This window comes from Bemisia tabaci, chromosome 6 (assembly GCF_918797505.1).
Source record: "Bemisia tabaci chromosome 6, PGI_BMITA_v3".
In the NCBI taxonomy this organism is placed as follows: Eukaryota; Metazoa; Arthropoda; class Insecta; order Hemiptera; family Aleyrodidae; genus Bemisia; species Bemisia tabaci.
The window spans coordinates 424,718-445,708 of NC_092798.1; the positions used below are offsets into that span (position 1 = coordinate 424,718).

The 20,991-nt window shown below is 42.6% G+C and overlaps 1 protein-coding gene across 1 annotated transcript in view; it reads left to right on the forward strand.

Annotated features, from left to right (window-relative positions):
• Nucleotides 1-20,991, forward strand: part of LOC109033900 (neurotrimin) — a 482,189-nt gene that overhangs the window by 371,497 nt on the left and 89,701 nt on the right. Inside the window, exon 4 of the mRNA XM_072301375.1 lies at nucleotides 13,275-13,402. Coding sequence (XP_072157476.1) covers nucleotides 13,275-13,402 — 128 coding nt within the window. The remainder of the gene's footprint in view (nucleotides 1-13,274; nucleotides 13,403-20,991) is intronic.

The window sequence follows — 20,991 nt, forward strand, 5'->3', positions numbered from 1 at the left end:
GAAATATCGATCAAATCAGCACTAAGAGGAAACATTCCTGGAACGAAGAGTTTATCCCAGATCCCAGCAGTTCATGCTCTCTAACTCTGTGTCAGATTAATCAGTTTGATTTCGATGAAAAATGTAGTGATGATGCAGTTAGTGACTGTGGCATGGAACTGTAGGAAAGCAAGTGAGTTGAGCGGATCGTAGAATCCTGGGTTAAAAACTGAGATTTGTAGATTAGTGAACAATCGTAAGTTCCGGCTAAGCGTCGCGCGGCCTTGTTCGTCCGAAGTTAACGAAGGAAATAGAGTACATTACAGCACTCCATAGCAAGCCCGCGGGCACCACTGCAACACGGAGAAATTAATTTTATCCTAAATTACGCGGAAATTATTTCAGTGTTCCATTATTTGATTCAGGTAGACATTGTTTTTCTGCCAACAACGGCAAGTAAGACGAAACCTTACATCAGCCCGTTTCGGTAAGTTTAAAACTCAAAAACACTAATTCCTCGCCAATCAGTTCATATTAGAAATTGGCAATACGCTTTGGTAGTAAATTCAACGTTAAATTTTTATGATTGATCATTTATTGGAATTCTTGGTATGTAACCTTGTCTATTTGTGTATTGCGCTTCATTCCAATTCGTGTCAAATTTTTCCGGTTTTGCGAGAATATAATTCCAAACTCTCTCTTCAACGTTGTACAGATTAAAATGGTATTGCGGATTGATGATCAAACGCCAACTTGAATTTAACTAAGGAACGGACTATTTTCAACGCAACCATTGCAGAAAATGTTGGGTATGGAAAAAACTGGTCTTTAGATCCGTTTGTCTCAACGTTTGAGCTTAAGCTTCCATGCAATTTAGCACCACTGAATGCATTTTTTGCAAAATCTCAAAAATGTCACTTAACTTCTTTATCCGCGGTACCATCCATTTAAATTGAGTTTTATTCCAAGTTACGTAAGAGATGAGTTCTCGTAACTCAAATCTTATTGTTAATCGCAGCGATTCCAGCGATGGACGAAACGTCAGCTCGCAATCAGATACATTCAGTGGGTACTATAAAAAAGAAGAGAGGGTGGTGGTTAACTAAAGAGCTGTCTTCGTGAGAGCAGGAAAAGTAACAGTAATAGTATTAAGAGGAGGTACTACGCCTATAATCTTGTAAGCGCTTGTCAAGAGGCGATGGAGGAGAAAAAGAAGCAAATACACATTGCCAGTTTTCTCGCTGAGCCAATTTTTTCCCAGCATTCATTTTCCAACGTGTTCTCTGAAGACCTGAAGACCAGCCATTCTCCATGCCCTGACACAGTGATACGAGTATGGTAATGAACATCAAACTATATTGTAGTATTTATCATATTATAGTATGTATCACCAGAGTTCTGGCGAATGCTGCTATAATTCTGGTTATTTCTACGAAATAGCATTACTTTTTAAAAAATCAAGTGGACTTATAGTAAGTGTTACCATACTTTTTTTTGCAATTTTTTATTAAATCATCGAAACCGTAGGTTGCTTTCAGACGTCTGGGATGAAGAATGTGTCCCGCTAAGCTAATCTGTCGCGCTAAGGAAAAACGCCGAGCGAACCTTCAGGCGTTGCCAAATACCCTTTGATAAAACCCAAATTTCCTGGTAAACATATGAATATTTTTCTTCCAATTTTTCATATAATTTTATTCGCAATTTCACCTAAAGTTTTTGAAAATATCAATAGAAAATATTCATAACTTTCCTCAGAAGAGAATATTTTATCGAAAGAAATTTGGCACCTCTCGAATGTTCATACGGCGTTTTTCCTCAGCAGAGCAGTAATGTACTCTTGTTTCTCTCGATGCCACTCAGAAGTTGCGACTTGCGAGTGGCTGGCGCAATGGACTATCACTCACGCGATCTAGGTTCGAACTTGGCGGCTTTTGCCTTTTAACCAAGGTTGTAAATTTTCACCCTAAAATTTGGTATACGAACCCAAAAAAGATTGAGCAAAGAGATATTAAGCGCACGCTTTGAATAAGATCAACACAAAATGTCCGTTTTCCCTATTGTGTACCTTCGACAGAGTGATTAAAATTACGGAGTTCTTTTTGGCTGGACTTGGGAATGCGGCTAATGTTACGGCGATACCTAAAAATATTAGAGCACGGGACCTAAAGTGAAAACGGTCTTGGTGCCTGGGCTGGGAGTGGAATAGGGATTATTATACCTGATCGCTTGTAAAAGTGAGGGGAAAATCTTATCCGGATGCTCATGTTGAGTTCTGGCAGAGGACACGGAGAACGGAGAGGCCGCATGCCTCTTCGTGCCAGCAGCGTTGACGAGGATTCACGATTTGGGAAAGACAAAAAATTTGAGAGCGATTCCAGGCCAATGACGAGAGGCGAGACACGCAGCGAATAATGAGGCCCCGTCCGGGCCGTCCGCGCTTCCAGGCCTCCAGCCTCATCCTCTTCAACATTTTTCGCCTTTTATTCCCACCTCCCATCCAGCTCACTCCGCTCTTGTCCAAATCCAGCCGTCTGTTGGGGCCTTAATCCCTAATTTAATTTAAAGATGAGAAAAGCTACCAAGAGCGCGCGGGCCTGGCTTCAGCTCCCTTGAGCTGGGGTTCCTAACTAACACCGGGCTCGAGCCGGGGTCCCTACTCTGCAGTTCACCGGCTAGCCGGGGTCCCTAAACTACTCTCCGGGCGGACCGGGGTCCCTATCTAAACTTCTCCGGGCTAACCGGGGCTTACAAACTAATACACCGGGCGTACCGGGGAATTACCTGTGACACCGGGCGTACCGGGGAAGCCTTACCTTTATGAGCACTGAATTGCCGGGCGCACCTTGGAGCTGTGGAGCCGTAGACTGCTGCTAGCTGAATGGCGATGAAATGGCACTTGGATCGGCGTGCACCTAGGACCTGGGTAAATCAGTATCCCGCGCCCGGCATAGGTCGTTGGAGAACAAAAAGTAATTCTGAGAAAATAACTTAAACACCTTTAACCTTGAAACCTTCTTTGCTTTATTTACATTTATTTACAACCTTGGGAACCAGACAACTTAATATTTTCCTTTCGTAAACAAAATAAAATGACCTTAGTAAAACTTAAAACATCTTGGCGACGCGAGCGCTCTCTAGGGCAGCGCCGCTGAAGCTGGCCGCGGCCGGCGTCGCGGCGCGATTAGCTGTGCGCTAGACGGCCCGGCGCGGCAGCAGAAATTACGCGCTAGAGGCGCGTACATACCGGCGCCCCTTGAAATAACCACGTTATTTCAAAAATAACAAAAAAGGCTGCTTCAGCAAGAAAAAAACATCATCAAAATATGCCACGCGAAGAACTGGCTGTCCTTTATGGCCTCGATGGCTTTTCAATAAAAAGCTAAAAAGCTGCTTTAGCGGATGAGCGAGGACGAGACGCGAAACCTCTAGTTTTATGCTTGAAACGTAGGTAGCGCGCTTTACGCCGCTCAATTCCAGATAGGTCTTCCGTGGTAGGATGAGCGGTCTTGGTTACTGGCAACCCAACATTGACACCCTCATTGGCGCGTGTAACATACGCTGACGCGACAGGACTGGATCCTTCTTTGGCGGGACACCGTCCAGTTATAACCCAGCCAAAAATGCTATCTAGCGCTACCGGATAATCCTGAGTGTGTGAGATTCGCCTACCCGTGTAAATGTACGGAAACACGTCAGCGCCAATGAGAAAGTCAATTTCTCCAGGCTTATCAAAATCCTCATCCGCCAGCTTAAGTTTACTGTACTTTTTACGAATATCAGTTCGCACTTGCTTTGTAGGTAATTTACCAGTGATTTGATCAATTACGATGGTTCTGGTCTTTAGCAAGGGTTGTTTCTTCTTGCAAGGTCTGATCAAACAACATGTGGCACCGGTGGCAGTGTCGACGCGGTGATCTCCTAGCCCATAAATAGCGGGCTCTTCGGATTCGAGAGCGAGTCCCGCCCTTTTTGCAAACGCTTTTGTGCAAAATGATGTCATTGCGCCACTGTCAATTAATGCCCTTGCCTTAAAAAACTGCTTATCTCGTCCCCTCACCATGAGTGACGTCGTTCCCAGGAGCACTGTTGTGGATGCACGCTAAGTAAGTGCAACATTTGTCCTGGCCCTGGCTCCGTGTCTGTGCGTGGGAGAGTTCTCTTCCTCGTTTTCGTCGCAAGATGCGCCTTCATCGTGCGTCTGTGCACAATGTGTTGCGTGGGCATCAGGCGCTGATCTATTTGGGAGGTGAATCAGGGTGTGATGCATTCCTCCGCATTCTCGACATCGCCCTTTTGAGGTGCACTGGTATATGCCGTGTTTTCCATCAAAACAGTTGAAGCAGAGTTGATTTTCCTTAATTGTAACTCGTCTCGACTCTGGAGACTTTGCCAAAAATTCCCGACATTGTGCCAGTTTATGCGCAGACCGACACAACGGACATTTGGGAAATCTCACCGAGGAGCCTTGCTCCGCAGAAGCATCGGCCCCTTTGGAATTTTGGGATTGCTTCTTTTCTGTTTGCGTTATGTCCTCAAGTTGTATGCATTCTTTTTCCAAGAATTTTAGAATCTCATCAATTTTTGGAAAATCTGTGTTAACGCCTCTGTAGTCTTCAAGACGTGTGCGCAATTGGAAAGGAAGTTTTCTCAAAATTACTGAGACCAGAATATCATTACCATCCATTACGTTTCTTTTTAGAGAGCTTAGCGCTTGGGTATGCTCCCTAAAATTTACTAAGAATTTTGTGATTGACGCCGCGTTGTTTTTTACTTCCTCTAAATCCAATAATTGACCGATATGATAGGAAATCAATCTGCGCTCATTGTGGTAGCGAGCTCTCAGAAGAGCCCATGCCACCACATAATTAGCCGCCGTAATTTCTAAGCCCTTAATTAAATTCAGAGCATCGCCTTCTAAAGTGCTGATTAAATATTGGAATTTCTCCACGGCGCTCAAGGAGGCAACACCGTGAACAGCAATCGTGAAAATGTTGGTGAAACTTAGCCAGTCTTCAGATTTTCCCGAAAAATGTTTTAGCTCAAGTTTCGGCAGTCTAACGGCAGGTCGCGCTGCGGGTTGGACTGGCTGCAAATTTTGAGCTGGCTGTTGCTCGAGTGTAATACCTTGCTCTGTGAATTTGCATTCGATTTTTTGAACAAGTCCTTCAAAAGCTGAGCTAACTTGGTTCACCTCGAGAGCTTCTGGCTTGGATACATAAGTGTTGTATTCTAAAATTTCCCACTGAATTGTGTCAAATTTGCTTTTCAACATTTGCAACCGATCCAAAATTGCTCGATGCGCGCTGAGTTCATCTGGCTGCAGGTGTAAGACCGTGTCGTAGAAGGCCTGGACTCTACCGAATATATCCTCTCTTTTACCTTTTGAAACCGCCAGAGCGCGCTGCGCCTTGTTTAGCTGTGCGGGCTGCTCTGCTGACGTCATCCTTAATTTTTTAGAGTGTGAACAAAACAAAAACCTTATTTCTTTGCTTCTCAGCTACCTCTAAAAAGAAATGTGAACCTTGACTACCTTATACCTTAGTACCCTTTCCTGAACCGTTCATAGGCTGAATCCTTCTAATCAGCTCGAAAGACCATATGTCCAGGACTAATTCATTTAATCGACTCGAAGGACCATTTATGAAAAGAAACCAAGAAAAGAAACGGAATCCCTGAAACGTTGGTCCCGGAGCTTCAAGTTTTTTCATGAGAGGGGGAATCTTGCAGGAGCGGGAATTTTTCAAGTCATCCAACCCTGGTAAAAATTGGCAGTAGAATCTGTGTTCCAAAATACCATAAACCTACAGCCGGCTGTAAGATTTCCAAAAGCTTCTATAGCCGGCAACACAATTTCTTATAGCCTTTTATAGCCGATGGCGACTAAGCAACAGCCTGGCGATAAAGTGTATGCTAAACATTACTATTTACGGATGCCAGGACTTGAGTTTTTGGACTACCGCTCTCTTTTTCGGCCGTACTATCTTGATTTATTTTGCGAGGAAAGCTCCGTACTTTTGAAGGATGCCTGCCATTCCTAATATGTTGGAGCGCCTTCAATTCCGTATGATACTGTGCAATACCTCTAGTGTGAAATAGTTGCTTCAAGCGCCGTGGTACGCTGCGGCGCGGCGGGCAGCCAGCGCAAAACGCGCATTGGCGCCTACAAACCTAACAGGGATACTTCACGCATTGCGCAATGCGTGAAGTATCCCTGTTAGGTTTGTAGGCGCCGGTGCGCCGCCGCTCCGCTTTGTGTTAGGCTCTGATATTTAATCTCGTGGAATCAGCGTTTTTCAACTCATGACTTTGAAATGTTTGCACACTCTGTATGGATTATTCTCATTTTAATTGATGAAAAAAATATTTAGTAAAGGAAAATATAATATGCGTTTTGTAAATAATAAGGTGATTCCGTACAAACTTAAGGATTTACAAAGCACACGAATTTCTAGACAATTTTTTACAGCCTTTTATAGCCGATGGCGAAAAAGCAACGGCCAGGCGATAAAGTGTAAAATTAAGCCCGGCGATAGGAACTATAGCCCGGCTGTATAATTTTTTATCGCTTCCTGTAGCCCGGCCGTATGCTTTTTTCCACTTTCTATAACAGCCAGCTATATGATTTTCTATCACCTTCTTCAGTCGGCTATAAGAACTCCTATGGAATTTTGAAACGCAGCTCCTATCGCAAATTTTTCCCAGGGAACTATTCCTGTCCAAAACTTTTTACCACACTCACATCTAGCTTTTCATAAGAGGGTAAAATGCAAGTACCCAAGTACCTAAGGACCAACTCAGCTTTCAATCCAGACTTTGGTCTACAATTTGGAGCGGGGTACCGTGGGGCATGCAAACCAAAATTATTCATACCAGGGAAAAGAGCTCTAATATATGTACGCTCGTATTAGAGCAACTATTTTCTGTTTAGGCGCATTTTTAAGTTCCTCAAATAAGATGAGCAATGGGCATTGTTGAGTTGAAACAACTCGCTCACTAGAATTTCAACTATCGATTTTGAGAAAACTACACTACCGCTAAACAGCAAATTATAGAAAAACTTATCGTCCGCACTTAGTGTTTTTACACAAGAGGTAATGAGTTAAAAAGGTATCACAGATTATTCTATTCTTAACTTAATAGGCTTCCTTCCGCCATCTTGTTGTTGAGCTGGTGCGCCATTCGAACCCATTGCCACCTGTATACTATATATACCACTAGAATATATATATATATATATATATATATATATATATATATATATATATATATAAATAAAAAAATCAAGCCGCTACCTCAGCGCACAAGAGCGCTCTGCGACCCCAAATCGCCATCGGAATAATCTATCCTCCCTTAAACCATCGGGCAGATTACACCGTCTGATCTCCTCCCCCCACTCCCCCCTTTCCAACCTTTTACTGGACGTCCACGCCGCCTGTCTCCGAGAGGAACCCAATCAAATACCTTTCTGGGCAACCTCCATCTACTATAAAATCTACTAATCTACTGCTATCTAATACTTGAATTCTGATTGAAATCAGGAAGGCTCCCTATCGACTGAGCGCTTGAAAGTATATCGAAGCGGATTGTTGCAGATTCTAGAGTCTCTCTGTGTGGAAAGCGAGCTTGGAAAGAGAGCTTCCTGGAGTTGCATTGATCTCTTTGGCTGATGGCGGATCCAGACTTGGGAATATAGGTTAAGATGCCTTGGCCGACGCGACGCCGCGGCTCGGCGACGGATGCGGGTCGCGGGGTCGCGGGTGGAAGGAAGGAAGCAATATTCCCAGACGAACATACCTCTATTCCGGCTCGGTGTGGATATTTTCCGGGTAATTCCCTCGGGAACATCTCGGCAAGAAGAGGCTCCAGACATGAATGTCGCTCATTGTTTCCGCCTTCTTTCCGCAATTACGTTCGTATTCGTCCTCCTACTTCGCCGCACGGCACACGCTATCGCGCCCTCTTCAAAGCTGAACGCTTCCATTAACCAGACCCACGAAATCCCTCTCCAATTCTCCATTCTTTTCTTGCATGTCGTTTCATTCCATTTCCTCTATTTTAAATTTCCTCATTGAGCCACGCGCTGGTTCTCTAATAACTTCAATATTTGTAACTCGAGTTGAAGCTTTGGAAATTCGGCAATTCAAACGACGTTTCACCCCATCGAAGGAGCGGGTGATTTCTATTTTAGACGGTCTACTCGTATTGGATTTAAGAACTTATGAGGAGAGCTTGCTGCATTTTGCAAATCTAAGATTTAACTATTGAAGGTGCCTCTTTAACCCGTGCAACTCGTTCTTTATCCGTATATTTAAAATATGATCAAATTTCTCATGGTTCGGAAAATCGTCTGAAGAAATGGAAAAAATCCGAGGTATACGAGATCGACTTAAAACGACAAAATTAAGAACCTCTTGTCACACAGCGAGGAAAATCCGTGAAATGTGGCCGTTTACACCAAAACTGTCGGAAACGATGAGGTGAATCACGAGACCGGAATGTACGCATACCTAGTTCCGGAAAATGTACGAGTGATATCATTTAGGGGTAATATCGAGTAAGGTGTGGAGGGAAGTTCATTTCATTCCAAAATGTTTAACAGTATAATGTGAGCACCTCTATTCCGGAAAATTTAAAATCAGTCCATTCATACCATTGCAATGAAGAGTGTCTGACAAACATCATAGGATAAAAGACATCCACACAAATTTACAAATAGAGCCGGAAAAATGAAGGGGGTAATTCGGAAAGTAAAAAAGAGACGTTTTGAACAAGAGCTGGACTTTTAGTCTACATGTTTAGGGCTCAGTATTGTCGAAACCAAAATCAAGAAGAACCCTTCATTGTCACAAAATAGAACGAAACATATTGCAGCCTATTCCCTAGGTATAGTCGAGAGCGTTTGTGATTGGTAATCTGAATCCAGATTTTTCCATCCTACACCTTGAGAATGAACCTCTTCAAAACTTTACTCGTGGGAACGGTGATCTCTTTTTTCTCGTAGACTGCATACATTGAAATGTTCGAAGTTTTTAATGCTGGTGACCTTTCTGTTTAACCAGCTCATTTTCAAGAGTGGTATTGTCGAGAAGAGACAATATATTTTAGATACCCTCAACTGCTAAAACCTTGCCTAAGGTGTAAAAGTTACTTTCGGAAGTCATCGCTCTTTGCATAATAATAGACTGATTTAGTGGCTACGTTATACGGTTCAATTGTAAACAAACACAAAACATTGTCTCTGATTCGTACCCTGCGGGCCATGGTGGTACAATTCGTCCAATTGTATAAGTGATTCATGCAATCAAAACTTCTCGTGTTCAATGAGCCCCTCTTTGGTTTATGACCTGTTTAATAACTGAATTGTTTTGAATTAACACGATACCTTTTCACAGAATTTGTCCATAAGGTGATGTATTTGTTTTGGTTTGAGACACTGGGTTCAATATTACATCGAATGACGTAGTGACTTAACAAATTGGTCTATTGCCGCCCTTAAATTACGTTACGCACTTTTACGGCATTTTTGACTCCCCTTCCCCGTTGAGAGTTGCGTAAATTAGGGACGGCCCCATCATCAAGAAAATTTCATTTTATTATTTTACTCAAGAAGTAGAGGTGACTTTCAAACTTAATTTTTGCCTCACCCGACTACATTGCCTAGATTTTTAGTGCGGGGCCTCTGATATATATATATATATATATATATATATATATATATATATATATATATATATATATATATAATATTTGGGGGGGCGGGTTTTTATTCCTTGCGGAGTGGAGGGACTGTGATGGACTCCTAGACAAGGTACGAAATTAAGCATTCTGAAAAATGCATCTTTAATACAATTTCACACGAAACACGATTTGCGTACATCGAAAATTTCTGAAATCAACTCCTAACTAACAATAAGATATTTAATGTTTCTCGACGATTGAATTCAAGCCGTTCGCTCAAATAAGCACGATAGTTTACGTGAGCCAAATCGCTCACTGAACTTTACCATGACAATCTCTGCGATATGAAAATCTGGAAACCTCAATCTTGACGCTTTGGCTCAGCTATTGCTAATTATTTACACTTTGAACGATAACGGGTGGAAAAGGAACGATGGTCGATTGAGAAGCCTGCCAAAACTGTTGTGTGGCGCGATTTGACTCACGTAGAGAATTGCGTTTCTTGTGACCGGGCAATTCAAAATCCCCGTGGCCGATGTAAAATAAAAAATTGATATCTTAGTTAGGAGTTGATTTCCGGAATTTTCTATGCAAGAATCGTGTTTTACGAGAAATTCTAATTATGAAACATGTATGGGAACGCTGAAATTCGTACCTTGTCCAGTGGTTCATTTCCGAAAAGTCAAGTGCTCGTGACTTGAGCGGAAAACGCGGTCATTTTCAAAAATGATATTTTTGGAGCCGGCATCGTGGCCCAGCAAAAAGAAGGGCCTGAAACGTGGAATAGGTTATCAGGAGCAGAAGACTAAAGAGTCTTTGCTCGTCGCCTACGATTCACCACCTATTCCTTTGCTGCCGAAGCGACCCAATTCCGCCGCCGCCCCCGCCGCCAGCCCTCCATCTGAATTCTCCCCCTGGAAAGGCTCTTCCACCCGGTTGCCTGCCCCCTCCTCCCGATTTCAATTATATTATCGTTCTAGTCTCTGCGAATGTTATGACACAAACACGGCGCTGTGCGACATGTGAAGTCAAAGCAAAGCTCGCTTGCTCCGGGCTCCACCTTGGGCGCGGAGCTCTTTCCGGACAGCCGCAGCCGCAGCCGCAGCCGTCTCTTCCACGTTGCCATCACCCGAAGGGAATTCCCAAAAATCCTAGCCTCCAGTCCCGTCCCAGCCTTTGCAGTATCTCCATCAATCTCCTGATTGAACACATGGAAAAGGATCCATAAAGGGAGGAAAATCTATAGTCGATCATGCACATTTTCCCACCGCGCTAGCCACGCAGGCTCAGGATGCTCAACTCACACGTGCATGAAACTAATTATTCTAAGCGATGGCGAGACACTAAATCGGGGGTTTAGAGGAAAGACCCACGTGCCAAATGAGTCAAGGATCGGTAAAATTTCCTAGATAAGGAAGCCGGAATCCATAAGATTGGGAGGTAACGGCGAGCATAACGAGGAGTCAGAAATGGTGAGCACTGAAAAAAATTATTGCGGGCTGAGATTTTAAATTAATAGCTCAAGCTGTAGACACAGGGAGAATGGAGCGATCCTATTGGTGAATGCGAGTGATTGGAATGACCAAAAGAGGTAGGTAATAGTCCAACTCACGGTAACCCACGATATGGACCCTATAGTTAGTCTAATCTATACCCCTTAGTCCATAAAATCAACCCGTTGCAAACAATAGGATCGCTCTATTTTTCCGTCATCTTCTTTGTTAATCAATTTTTATAATTGGTCTTGGCCCGCAGGTCTCATTAATTTCAAAACCATCCTTGGGCCCAAATATTTTCAATCTAATGAACACGGTATTTTCATTCAGGAGTTCAGGACACTACGTTGAGAGAGATAATCATCGTCGACTAAGGTTTTTTTCCGTCATCTAGAATTTCTGGGGGAGGGGGGGGTAGATGGTACTGTTTTCAATTCTAGAGGGCCAGGACCCCCCCCCCCCTCCTTTCGTACGCCCATGCATTCGGTTTACTGCTACGTGGCAACGGCGAGTAAGTTTTAGGGTGTGGGGATTGCGAATTGGAAGTTTTAACTCACAACTCATTCGTGCATGGCACTTGGAGCTGCGGTTCACTCTCACGCTCAAAATTATGTCAGCTTATTTCGCGAATCTCAGCTGCTAGAGAGTGAGGACTCACCAACCTTTCACCCAATGTCGCCACATTTTCGTGGAAAAATTTCACATTTTCAATCGGCTCGTTTTTCGGGGTTACTCTAAGTAAATACTGGGCCTGGTAGCGTACCTATTAGCGGATCATTTCATCCGTCGTTTTCCAAGAAATGGAGATGTTGCATGTGTGAGGGATTTGCGATTTGACCATCGATTCTTTTGTAAAAGTTCGCGAGAAACACGATGGTGTCACTAGTTTTCTCTAAAATCAAATCCCAAGCTCAAAAAAGCTCTCTAGTTGAGGCCAAAATGGAGGGGATATCCCACGCTGTCCTGAGAGTCCACGTCTACATCATCAAGACATACTCTCCATGCGAAGATAGGGAGCAAATACAGCAGCAGGGTTGCCATGTTTTCAGTTTCATAGTCCCCAAATAAAGTGGCAGTCCTGTCAATGAATTTGCTCCCTATCTTTGAATGGAGAGTTTGTATTGGTGTAGAAGTAGACTCTCAGGATAGCGTGGAATATCCCTTCCATTACGCCCCTTAACTTGAGAGCTTTTTTTGAGCATGGGAATTGATTTCAGGGAAAACCAATGGCACCATCGTGTTTCTCGGGAACTTTTACATTAAAATCAATTGTCAAATTGCAAATTCCTCACACATGCAACATCTCCGTTGTCAATAATTATTCGAAGTAATCTCATAAATTGTTCGCATTATTGAAAATTGTCGAATTTAGGTTTCGACTGTTGCTTCAATATTTCATGTTAGGCAAAGCAGCAGTGAGAATTGGCTCTTTTTTGTCGTTTTTACCCAATTTCAGGGGAAAAAATCGGAAATTTTTCTTAGTTTTACGGTGATTCGATGGACGCCATATTTTGTGTCAGAACGGCATGCGATGTATCGATGTAACAAAGAAATTCAACGTAATAAAGGCGTGGTTTTTTTAGAGAGAAAATATCGCATTCGAGTGCAGTTTCCATATCAGTATCGAATGCGATGTTTTCTCTCTATAAAAACCACGCCTTTCTTACGTTGAATTTCTTCGTTAAAATTGGTAAGTGAGTGTTTTAGCCTCCTGACAACAGAATTGCGATCTCAAAATTGGAGAAAAATGACGAGTAGCTGAATAAATGGATTCAATTGATGCGATATATCGCATTCCATTCTGACACGAAATATGGCGTCCATCGAATCACCTTAACCGGCTTTGGTTACGGGTCAAAATTTCGAAATTTCGTCTTACCTATCCGTATTTTTTTTTACATTGACTCTTATGGAAGTGTCGAGAGACCAAAAAAAATTTTTGTCTAAAGCGGATTTTCGTCTTAACCGTATTTCGTCCTTAACGAGCTTTACTGTAGTCTTTTAAATGTTTTTACAAATTGATGTGCGTAACTCTACATCGGGAACTACAAAACCGAAGAAACGAGTGAATAATTATTTTCTCCCGTTGTTATTACAATGATTTCTTCTCGTTTGTTTCAGAACCAGTGACAACAATCATCGGTGGGACGGAACTGTACATTAACAGAGGCAGCACGATGAATTTAACGTGCGTTATTAAACACAGTCCAGAGCCGCCGTCTCTGATTTACTGGACACACGACACAAAAGTAAGTCTTTATCAGTCCTTAGTAAGATTCTTGAATAGAATGGACCAAAAAACATAGTATGAAATACCTCAAGACACATTTTCACATCTTTCAGTCGGGGTTTGTGGAAGCAGATGAAAAATATTTTTAATTTACTTATTAGTGAGAATTTAAAATGTATAGTTTACATACAGTCACAGTTTACATCAGAAATACTGACTGCTGCAGGTTTACAAAAACCTGTAACTGACGATAACTAAAATCTACGTGGTTCAAGTCTGTCATTGGAAACAACTTATTAACATTCGGCTGATATATAGAGTGTGGCTCCGAAAAATTGTTTTCCTTTTTCGATAGAAGATACTCTCAAACTTAAAAAGGTACCAAAATTCATAGCTCTAAGACCATTACTCTATCTAAAAACTAACTGACCGGTTTTGCCTTGGAACTTTTTTTTTTCTCTCTCAGCAAGTGGCAAACTCCGAGAGTTGAGACTAGAAATCGCTGTGTTCTCTTTCTACAACGACTTCAAAAACTTTTGATGCATTCTTGCTGTTCCAGCTGAATATTTTTTAAGAAGACGTGTTTTGAGAATGCGTATTTGAGTACCCTGTTTACTGGTCTCACCCACGGCTCCATTTTATTGTCATGATGTTTTGCCGAAAGTAAAACCTATATTGTTTAGTGTGAAGGGTAAATTATGCCTTCAACGTTGTTTCAGCAATTTTGCAACAGTGTCTGTCTGCTTGCTTACGTCAAACCTCGTTTACAGGAAATCGCGCTCTTTTGCATCGGGACTTTAGAATGAGGGGGAAAAAGTTTAGTTTCCGAGAATCTGTGATTGCTAGAATTTAATGAATGCTCAAAATCATCTTAATTCCACGAAACAATCAACAACGTTTGCAGAGAGCCTAACGCCCTCAATAATTATCTAAAAGGGTTACCTTTGATGGGCGGAACTGCTCTCCGAAACCACTCGGATCGAACTCGATAGATGTGAACGCGACTCTTACTGACCTGATCCGACGCTCAAAAAACAAGGCTCTCATTGCGCTCATGTTTGAATATACCTGAATAAGTACATTGAATAAAATACAATAAAAATGAAAAATAACAATTGAAAAATAATACCTTGCATAAAATATGCGAGTTAACTTGAAACGCAGAAATCCATAGACTGAAATGCCCTATTTAGTAGAGCAATTCACTTGAGTTAGGTTCGAACCTAAGAATACAACTATATCAACTTGGGTGTGTTGCACAGTATCACACGCATTTGAAGGCGTTTTATGTTGGTCCGACCGCGACCTACCAAGAGTAGTCTTGATGTGTTGACTTTCAGTGCTGTTTGCACTGCATACGTCGAATACAAAATGATGAGTAATTTTCATTTATCAGTGTCACGAAGAGCCTAAAATGACTTTTGGAGTTAAAATAAAGTATTCAATTTTATTTTAACGTTGAAAGTCTAAATTTTTATGCTGAGAAGTTCCTTTTTCGTGTCAAGGAAAGTTCCCGCTCAAAAATATCCCCTGATTGTTTCACAAATTTCCAAACCGGCACAAAGACTTTAATTTAGCCGCCAGTTCCATTCGAATTTCTTCGAAAATCTCATGGTCTGATTTTAAAGGCAGCAGTCAACAAATTCCATCGATGATCGTCCTCCCGAGACGATTTATTCTTACCAGAGGAGTCCTCTCCGTACACAAACTGGAGGCATCAAAGAGGCTCATCGATGCCATCTTTCACTATTGCTTTTAAAAATCATAACTTGATATTTTCAAGGAAATTCGGGTAGAACTAGCAGATGAACTACCTTGTACTTGAATAAGTACCTTGAAACACTGTACAAGTTTAAACATTCACTCGTTAGACAAAAAATTCGTAATTTTTTTATTTTTACTTGATTTTACCTTAACTGTCTTGTCAGTGATGACGTAAAACTCGTACACTGGGACACCTCGAATAATGGGCCTCTTGCAAACTTCTGCTAGAGCAAAATTAGACGTATTTCCATCAAACAGAACTAAACTATGTGCAGGTGAGAAATATGGGGTGTCCTCTAGAAAGCTGCATGAGAAACAATGTGAAAGTGGGTATGATTCCTTTTGAAGAGTGGGGAAAGCGGGATTTTAAATTGAGCAAAGATAACTATGTGCCAACTGAATGCGGGATATACGAGCCGCGGGCATGGCACGAGAGCGTTATGGACAGGGCTCATGAGTTGACCACTACGAGGAGCCCCGACGACGGCATCCATCTCCGTTGACGTCACTGGCGCTTTATTATTCTCATTCACTCTCACGGCCAGAGAACTGACGAGCGCACCCTATGTTTCTCACCTCCACATAAATCTGTTTGATAGAAATACGTCCAATCAAAGGTCAGCCCTTTTAGACAATACCTCAAAATTCACGATTGGCGCATTGAGAAATTCTGAAATACACTCCCAACTTCACAGTCTACGTAGGAAATATGTGTTATTTCTTCAAGCTTCCTGCGCCAAGAACGCTACTACGGCATAGGTGAACATTTTTTGAGAGGATTTGTCCCATCTAACGATTGCGCAGCGGAATGCTGCATAAAATTATACATGGCAACCCGACCCGCCAAAACACACGTGACGAGAAGAGACTTTGTCAACTGCATAGAGTACATAGAGTCGTAATGTAAATGGGAGAGCTGGCGCCATGTTCTGCTCGACGAGTTCCGAGCCCAGTGTGCGCCGAGTTTGGGTCTTTTTTTCGATACAGGTTCGATTCAAAATGGCGGTGTGGAATACGTGATGATTCCTATCTTCTTTGTTTACATCGAATGGCCGGGTACTCGTGTATTGCAAACAATCGATTATGTATCGAAAAAGTGACCCCGCGTCACACAGGAGTCTTGGAATTCGGAACCTGGCAAATGCTTAAAAGTGGCGCCAGCTCACTCACTTACATTACGACTCTATGTACTCTATGGTCAACTGGCGTGTTCATATTCACATTTTCCTTGCGTCTATGAAGACCATGGTGCCTCCTCACGACTTGCGCGCGGAAGCGTCAGCCATGTTGAATATTGTGTAGCATCCTAATGCGTACGGGTTGAAAGAAACGACTGGTCTTACAAAATGTTCACCTGTGCCGTAGTATCGTTTTTTGAAAAAGCGCACATTTCTCACGCAGATTGTGAAGTTAGGGTAAATTTCAGACCTGCCCGATGCGCGCATCGCGGTTTTTCAGTCATTTTCGCTACGGAATAACTTTTCTTTTTGCTCTTGCTGAAGTTTGCATCAGGCCCATACAAAAGTAACCTACTTTTAAAAACTATTTTTTTTTTTTTAAGGAATAAAAGTTTTGGCGCACTAGGTGTGAATGAATTTGATTTTAAATCGTTGATGCACTCTTGTTCAGAGGCCAACAAGTAAAACCTCCTTCGAGACCTTTCAAGTTTTTCGGAGTAATTTTTTTCCTATTTTTTCCGAAAATTTTTTTCTGATAGACTTGCTTAGCAAAACGTCAAAGTAAACTTTTTAGATTGACCCACCGGCAATGTTCGACTAATTTCATGAGCATTTAAAATTTTACTTTCCGCAGATTTCTTGCATTTCTAAAAAAGGAGCAATTTTCTGGCGAAATGACATTCGTGAAAATAACACGCTGGAAAAAAAGTTGACAGCCGAGTTTAAAATATTCGAGCAACTTATTTCAAAAAACTTCCAAAAACTGATGGGATCATCGGTTCAATATGTCAAAGATTTCTTTATGTACGGGACTTCAATCGGTAGAAAAAAGAATTACTGAACAAAAAAAAACGCGGAAATATTTCTCTCATTTTTTTTATTTATTTATTTTTTTATTTTTATTTTTTTCTTGACAGGAGTTAGAATCCCAAAAAGTCACGAAAATATGTTTAAAGTTGCGTGAATTATCAGCCGGCGAGACGAGTGATGAATGAACTGGTTTTGAAGTGAGGAGAAAATGTTGAGAAGCTGCGGAGAAGATGCGGCGAGGGAGAGGGGGGTAGGGCACAATTTAATTAAGGTAGTAAGGGCTTGACTCTTGGAAAAAAGGAGACGAGAAAGTGTAGGAAAGGAGAGGAGAGAGATAGAGAATGATAATAAAAAGAATAAAAATAATGGAGTCAATAAGTGGCTCCGCTTTGCAGCGGAGCAACGAGGCAAGAATGAGAATGACAAGGAAGACGTCCCGAGGGAAGGGAAAGGGGAAGGGGGTGAAAAAAGATTGTTAGGGAGAGGAGGTGCAGCCCAAAGAACTAATCCCCTTTTCGAACTGATAATGAGTCCGGACTCCTCGATTTCCCGCGAAAAATTCCAAGTTCAGACTTTTTATACCATTGTAAGACACGGACGATTATTTTCTTCCAGATCGTACTGCTCCTCGTTCCCCTCTGGAAACCCTACCGCGACGCCAAGAGCATGACCCCGATCCTTATACATCAATGAATTGAACAGTCTTGGATTGGTGTGAGTGCGGCTGAGGGTAGAGGGGGTGTAAAACTTTTTAAATCTAATCAAGAACTAGGATTGTAGGATTATTTATCACGTTCCCCGTCCAACTCAACATGCTCTCGACCCAAACTCCGGCCCCGGTCGAATATTGGCAAAATTTGAAACCCACTCCGCTCCCTCCCCAAGCACCCCTCCCCAAGCACCCCTCCCCGACTTGCCTGGCGCCCGGTTTTCAGCACTCGCAAAGTTCCCGACCTTGTTAAGTTTCATGGCGCTTCCGGGAAGCTCGGGTGTATTTTTCACTCTTCAGGTGGGAGTGATCGAAATAATGGGAACGTGCAAAAAAAAGGGGGGGAGTAAATTATAATCCCTCGGAATATCTTGAACTGTAACTTTTTTTGCTGTTTTAAAACTTGGTCCATCCTCCTCCTCCCCCCCCCCCTTCTCTCTCCCGGCCACCATTATCCTGCACTTTGCTGCTCATTGTTCGCCCGTGATCTATTCATCATATCTTCAAACAAAGAATATTCCTCGCGCAGTATTTTGAAGAGTTTTTCTGACCCTTAGCGTTTACTGGGTTGACTTTTATTCTCCTCTCTCTTTAGTTTTTTCCGCGCAAAAATGTGAGGCGAAAGTTTTTAGAGACCCTGCGTTATCGCATTGCTTTGTCATACTTATCATCTGCGAAACATGCTTTTTTCTTGTTTTCCAGAAAAACGATAAACAGTATGCATGAACTTGACTTTCTACGAGAGAATCAAAATCTTACCCTTTCACGTTAATAACCGAAATTCCACCTCTCCTCCAACACGGGGGGGGGGGGGGGTGGTGCCTGCCATGCTGTGTTCAATTGTCAGTTTTAATATTTCCAAAAATTTATAAAATCCGGAAGAATATGTCACCACTCAACGGAGATCAAATTAATACAGACAAAGCCATGAACAAAGGAGCCAAAAGGAGAATTGAACGATCCTATTGGTGGAAGTGGATGGTTGCAATGGACCAAGGATGTACAAATTGAACTAACTAATAGTAACCCAGGAAAGACTCTGAAGTTGGCCCATCACTTTCTTTTTAGTCTATGAAAACCACCCGTTTCAACGAATAGGATCGCTCCATTTTATTGCCACGAATGACATGCGGAATGCAACTATGCGGCCACGGTTGTAACCCCAGGTGGTATCCAGCAACTTTGAAGGCAGTTTGTGAGAGGGCGCGCCGCGCTGCGTCACGCGCCGACCCGTGTCTCGCTCTACGTTTTAAACTTTTCCGATTTTGGGGGCGGAGGTAATCCGACGGAGAAAAATTCTCGAGGATTTTTCGTGGCTTTTCGGAAGAAGAGCGACAACGGCGTAAGGCAAAGCTCGGAAGAGCGCGCAACCATTTCGATGACGACACACAACGGGCTAATCTGACTTCGTTTCAAAGCGCTCAGATCAAATACGGCTTAAACCAACGACCGAGTATTTACATTTCAAGTCGCGGATCTGAATTTCGATGGCTGATCGCGGTTTCCTCCCCTCCTCCCCTCTCGTTACACGTTGCGAGCCGGAAATAATTGGCGCGGCGGTTTCCTTTGTGACTTATCCCCTCGGGGTAGGGGGTGTGGAGGGGAGGCATACGTTAATTGGCCCAGTCAAGTGGTTTGATCGCGAAAGCCCGGAACATCCCCGATGAATGATGGGAGATGGGCCCCGTCCATATTGTTGGTACCGGCTCCGGTCAGAAAAACCCATCGGAGCCCTAAGTCTTGTCCACTGCCTCTGTCTCATGTTACATAAACTTAAATTGATTTTTGTCGTGTAGGTATCCAACGTACCGGCAGGCTCAATCCACGGCTTTTTCCCACTATTTTCTTACCAAAAAGGAAAGTCCCGTCACACGTACCAAAAATTCGGTTTGCATGACCGAATTTTCGGCTATGCAAACCGAACTATTCCTTAATGCATATGGGCCGAACTTTGATGCATGTAACTGATTTTTTTTTTTTTCCAGTGTAGAATATACCTGGTGAAAGTTAAGGGCGCCGCTAATTTGCATGGAGGCAAATGATAAAATTGTCAACATAAAGACACGATTCGCACGAAATTGGATATTTTTCATGTTTAACTTATGTATCATTTGGACCGCATTAAATAGGAAGAAACCATTTCATCGGACGATTTACTTTTAACGGGAGAATGATACCGTAGATTATTTCTGAGAAGTTCAGAATATTTCTCCCATGACGTGAGGCAAACTCCCTGGATGTTTCGAGGGAATTCCTGCAACTGTTCTCCTGCAAAAAAAAAAAAAAAAAAAAAAAAAAAAAAAAAAAAAAAAAAATCGAAGAAAGTTGGCAATTATTGAGGTGACTCGGTTTCTTCCTACTTAGCTCGGTCCGTTTAAACGTTTCCAGAATTCAGGGGCGTAAACTCCCCCAATCCCTCCTCCTTCATACAGACCATGAAATTCAATTCACCCCAACATTTTCCCCCCTATTCATGTGGCACAGAAATGGCTGTTCATTAATGTTATCATTGCCGAAGCACTACCAAAAAAGAGTTTTCCGCAGTTTTGCTGTAGCTCGCTCTGGTGATAGCGGGGGAGGAAGGAATTGGCAATGTGTCTGTCGGTCGCGTCGGTCACTACAATCCCCCTTAGCGTTGCACCCCTCTCCTGGGAAGAAGAAGGGAAATAAAATTTATCTCTCCGTCTCCATTTCTTTATTCTGGTCTGAGGACATTTAACTCCGGGCGCTGACGGAACTGCACACAGTGGCGTGGCGCGCTTTTCGATACATCGATTGATCTGCCATTTAAACCTATGGAAAAGGATCGATAAAGAGGGTGCTCGCAGCGGAAAGCTTAGTAATCGATTCTTTAGCATAACTTTAAACGGGGAAATATCGATAGTGGATCATGACGCCTTGGCACTGACTGCAGAGTGGACTGGCAGTCGAATGGCTCCGAAATAGGGATACACTTAGGAAGGCAAACATGGGCGTCGTCGTCGCGGTGAGACGTGAGAGAGGAGATCTCGTGTTTGCTCTCGGAGTCGGAGCGAGTCAATAAATAAATCAAAATCGATTCCTCGTGAACGCGAAACTTTCTCGCAAGACGCCTAACACTAAGCGGAGAACTACTTGCTCCCTCTTAGTTCTTTGCCATGTTTATTC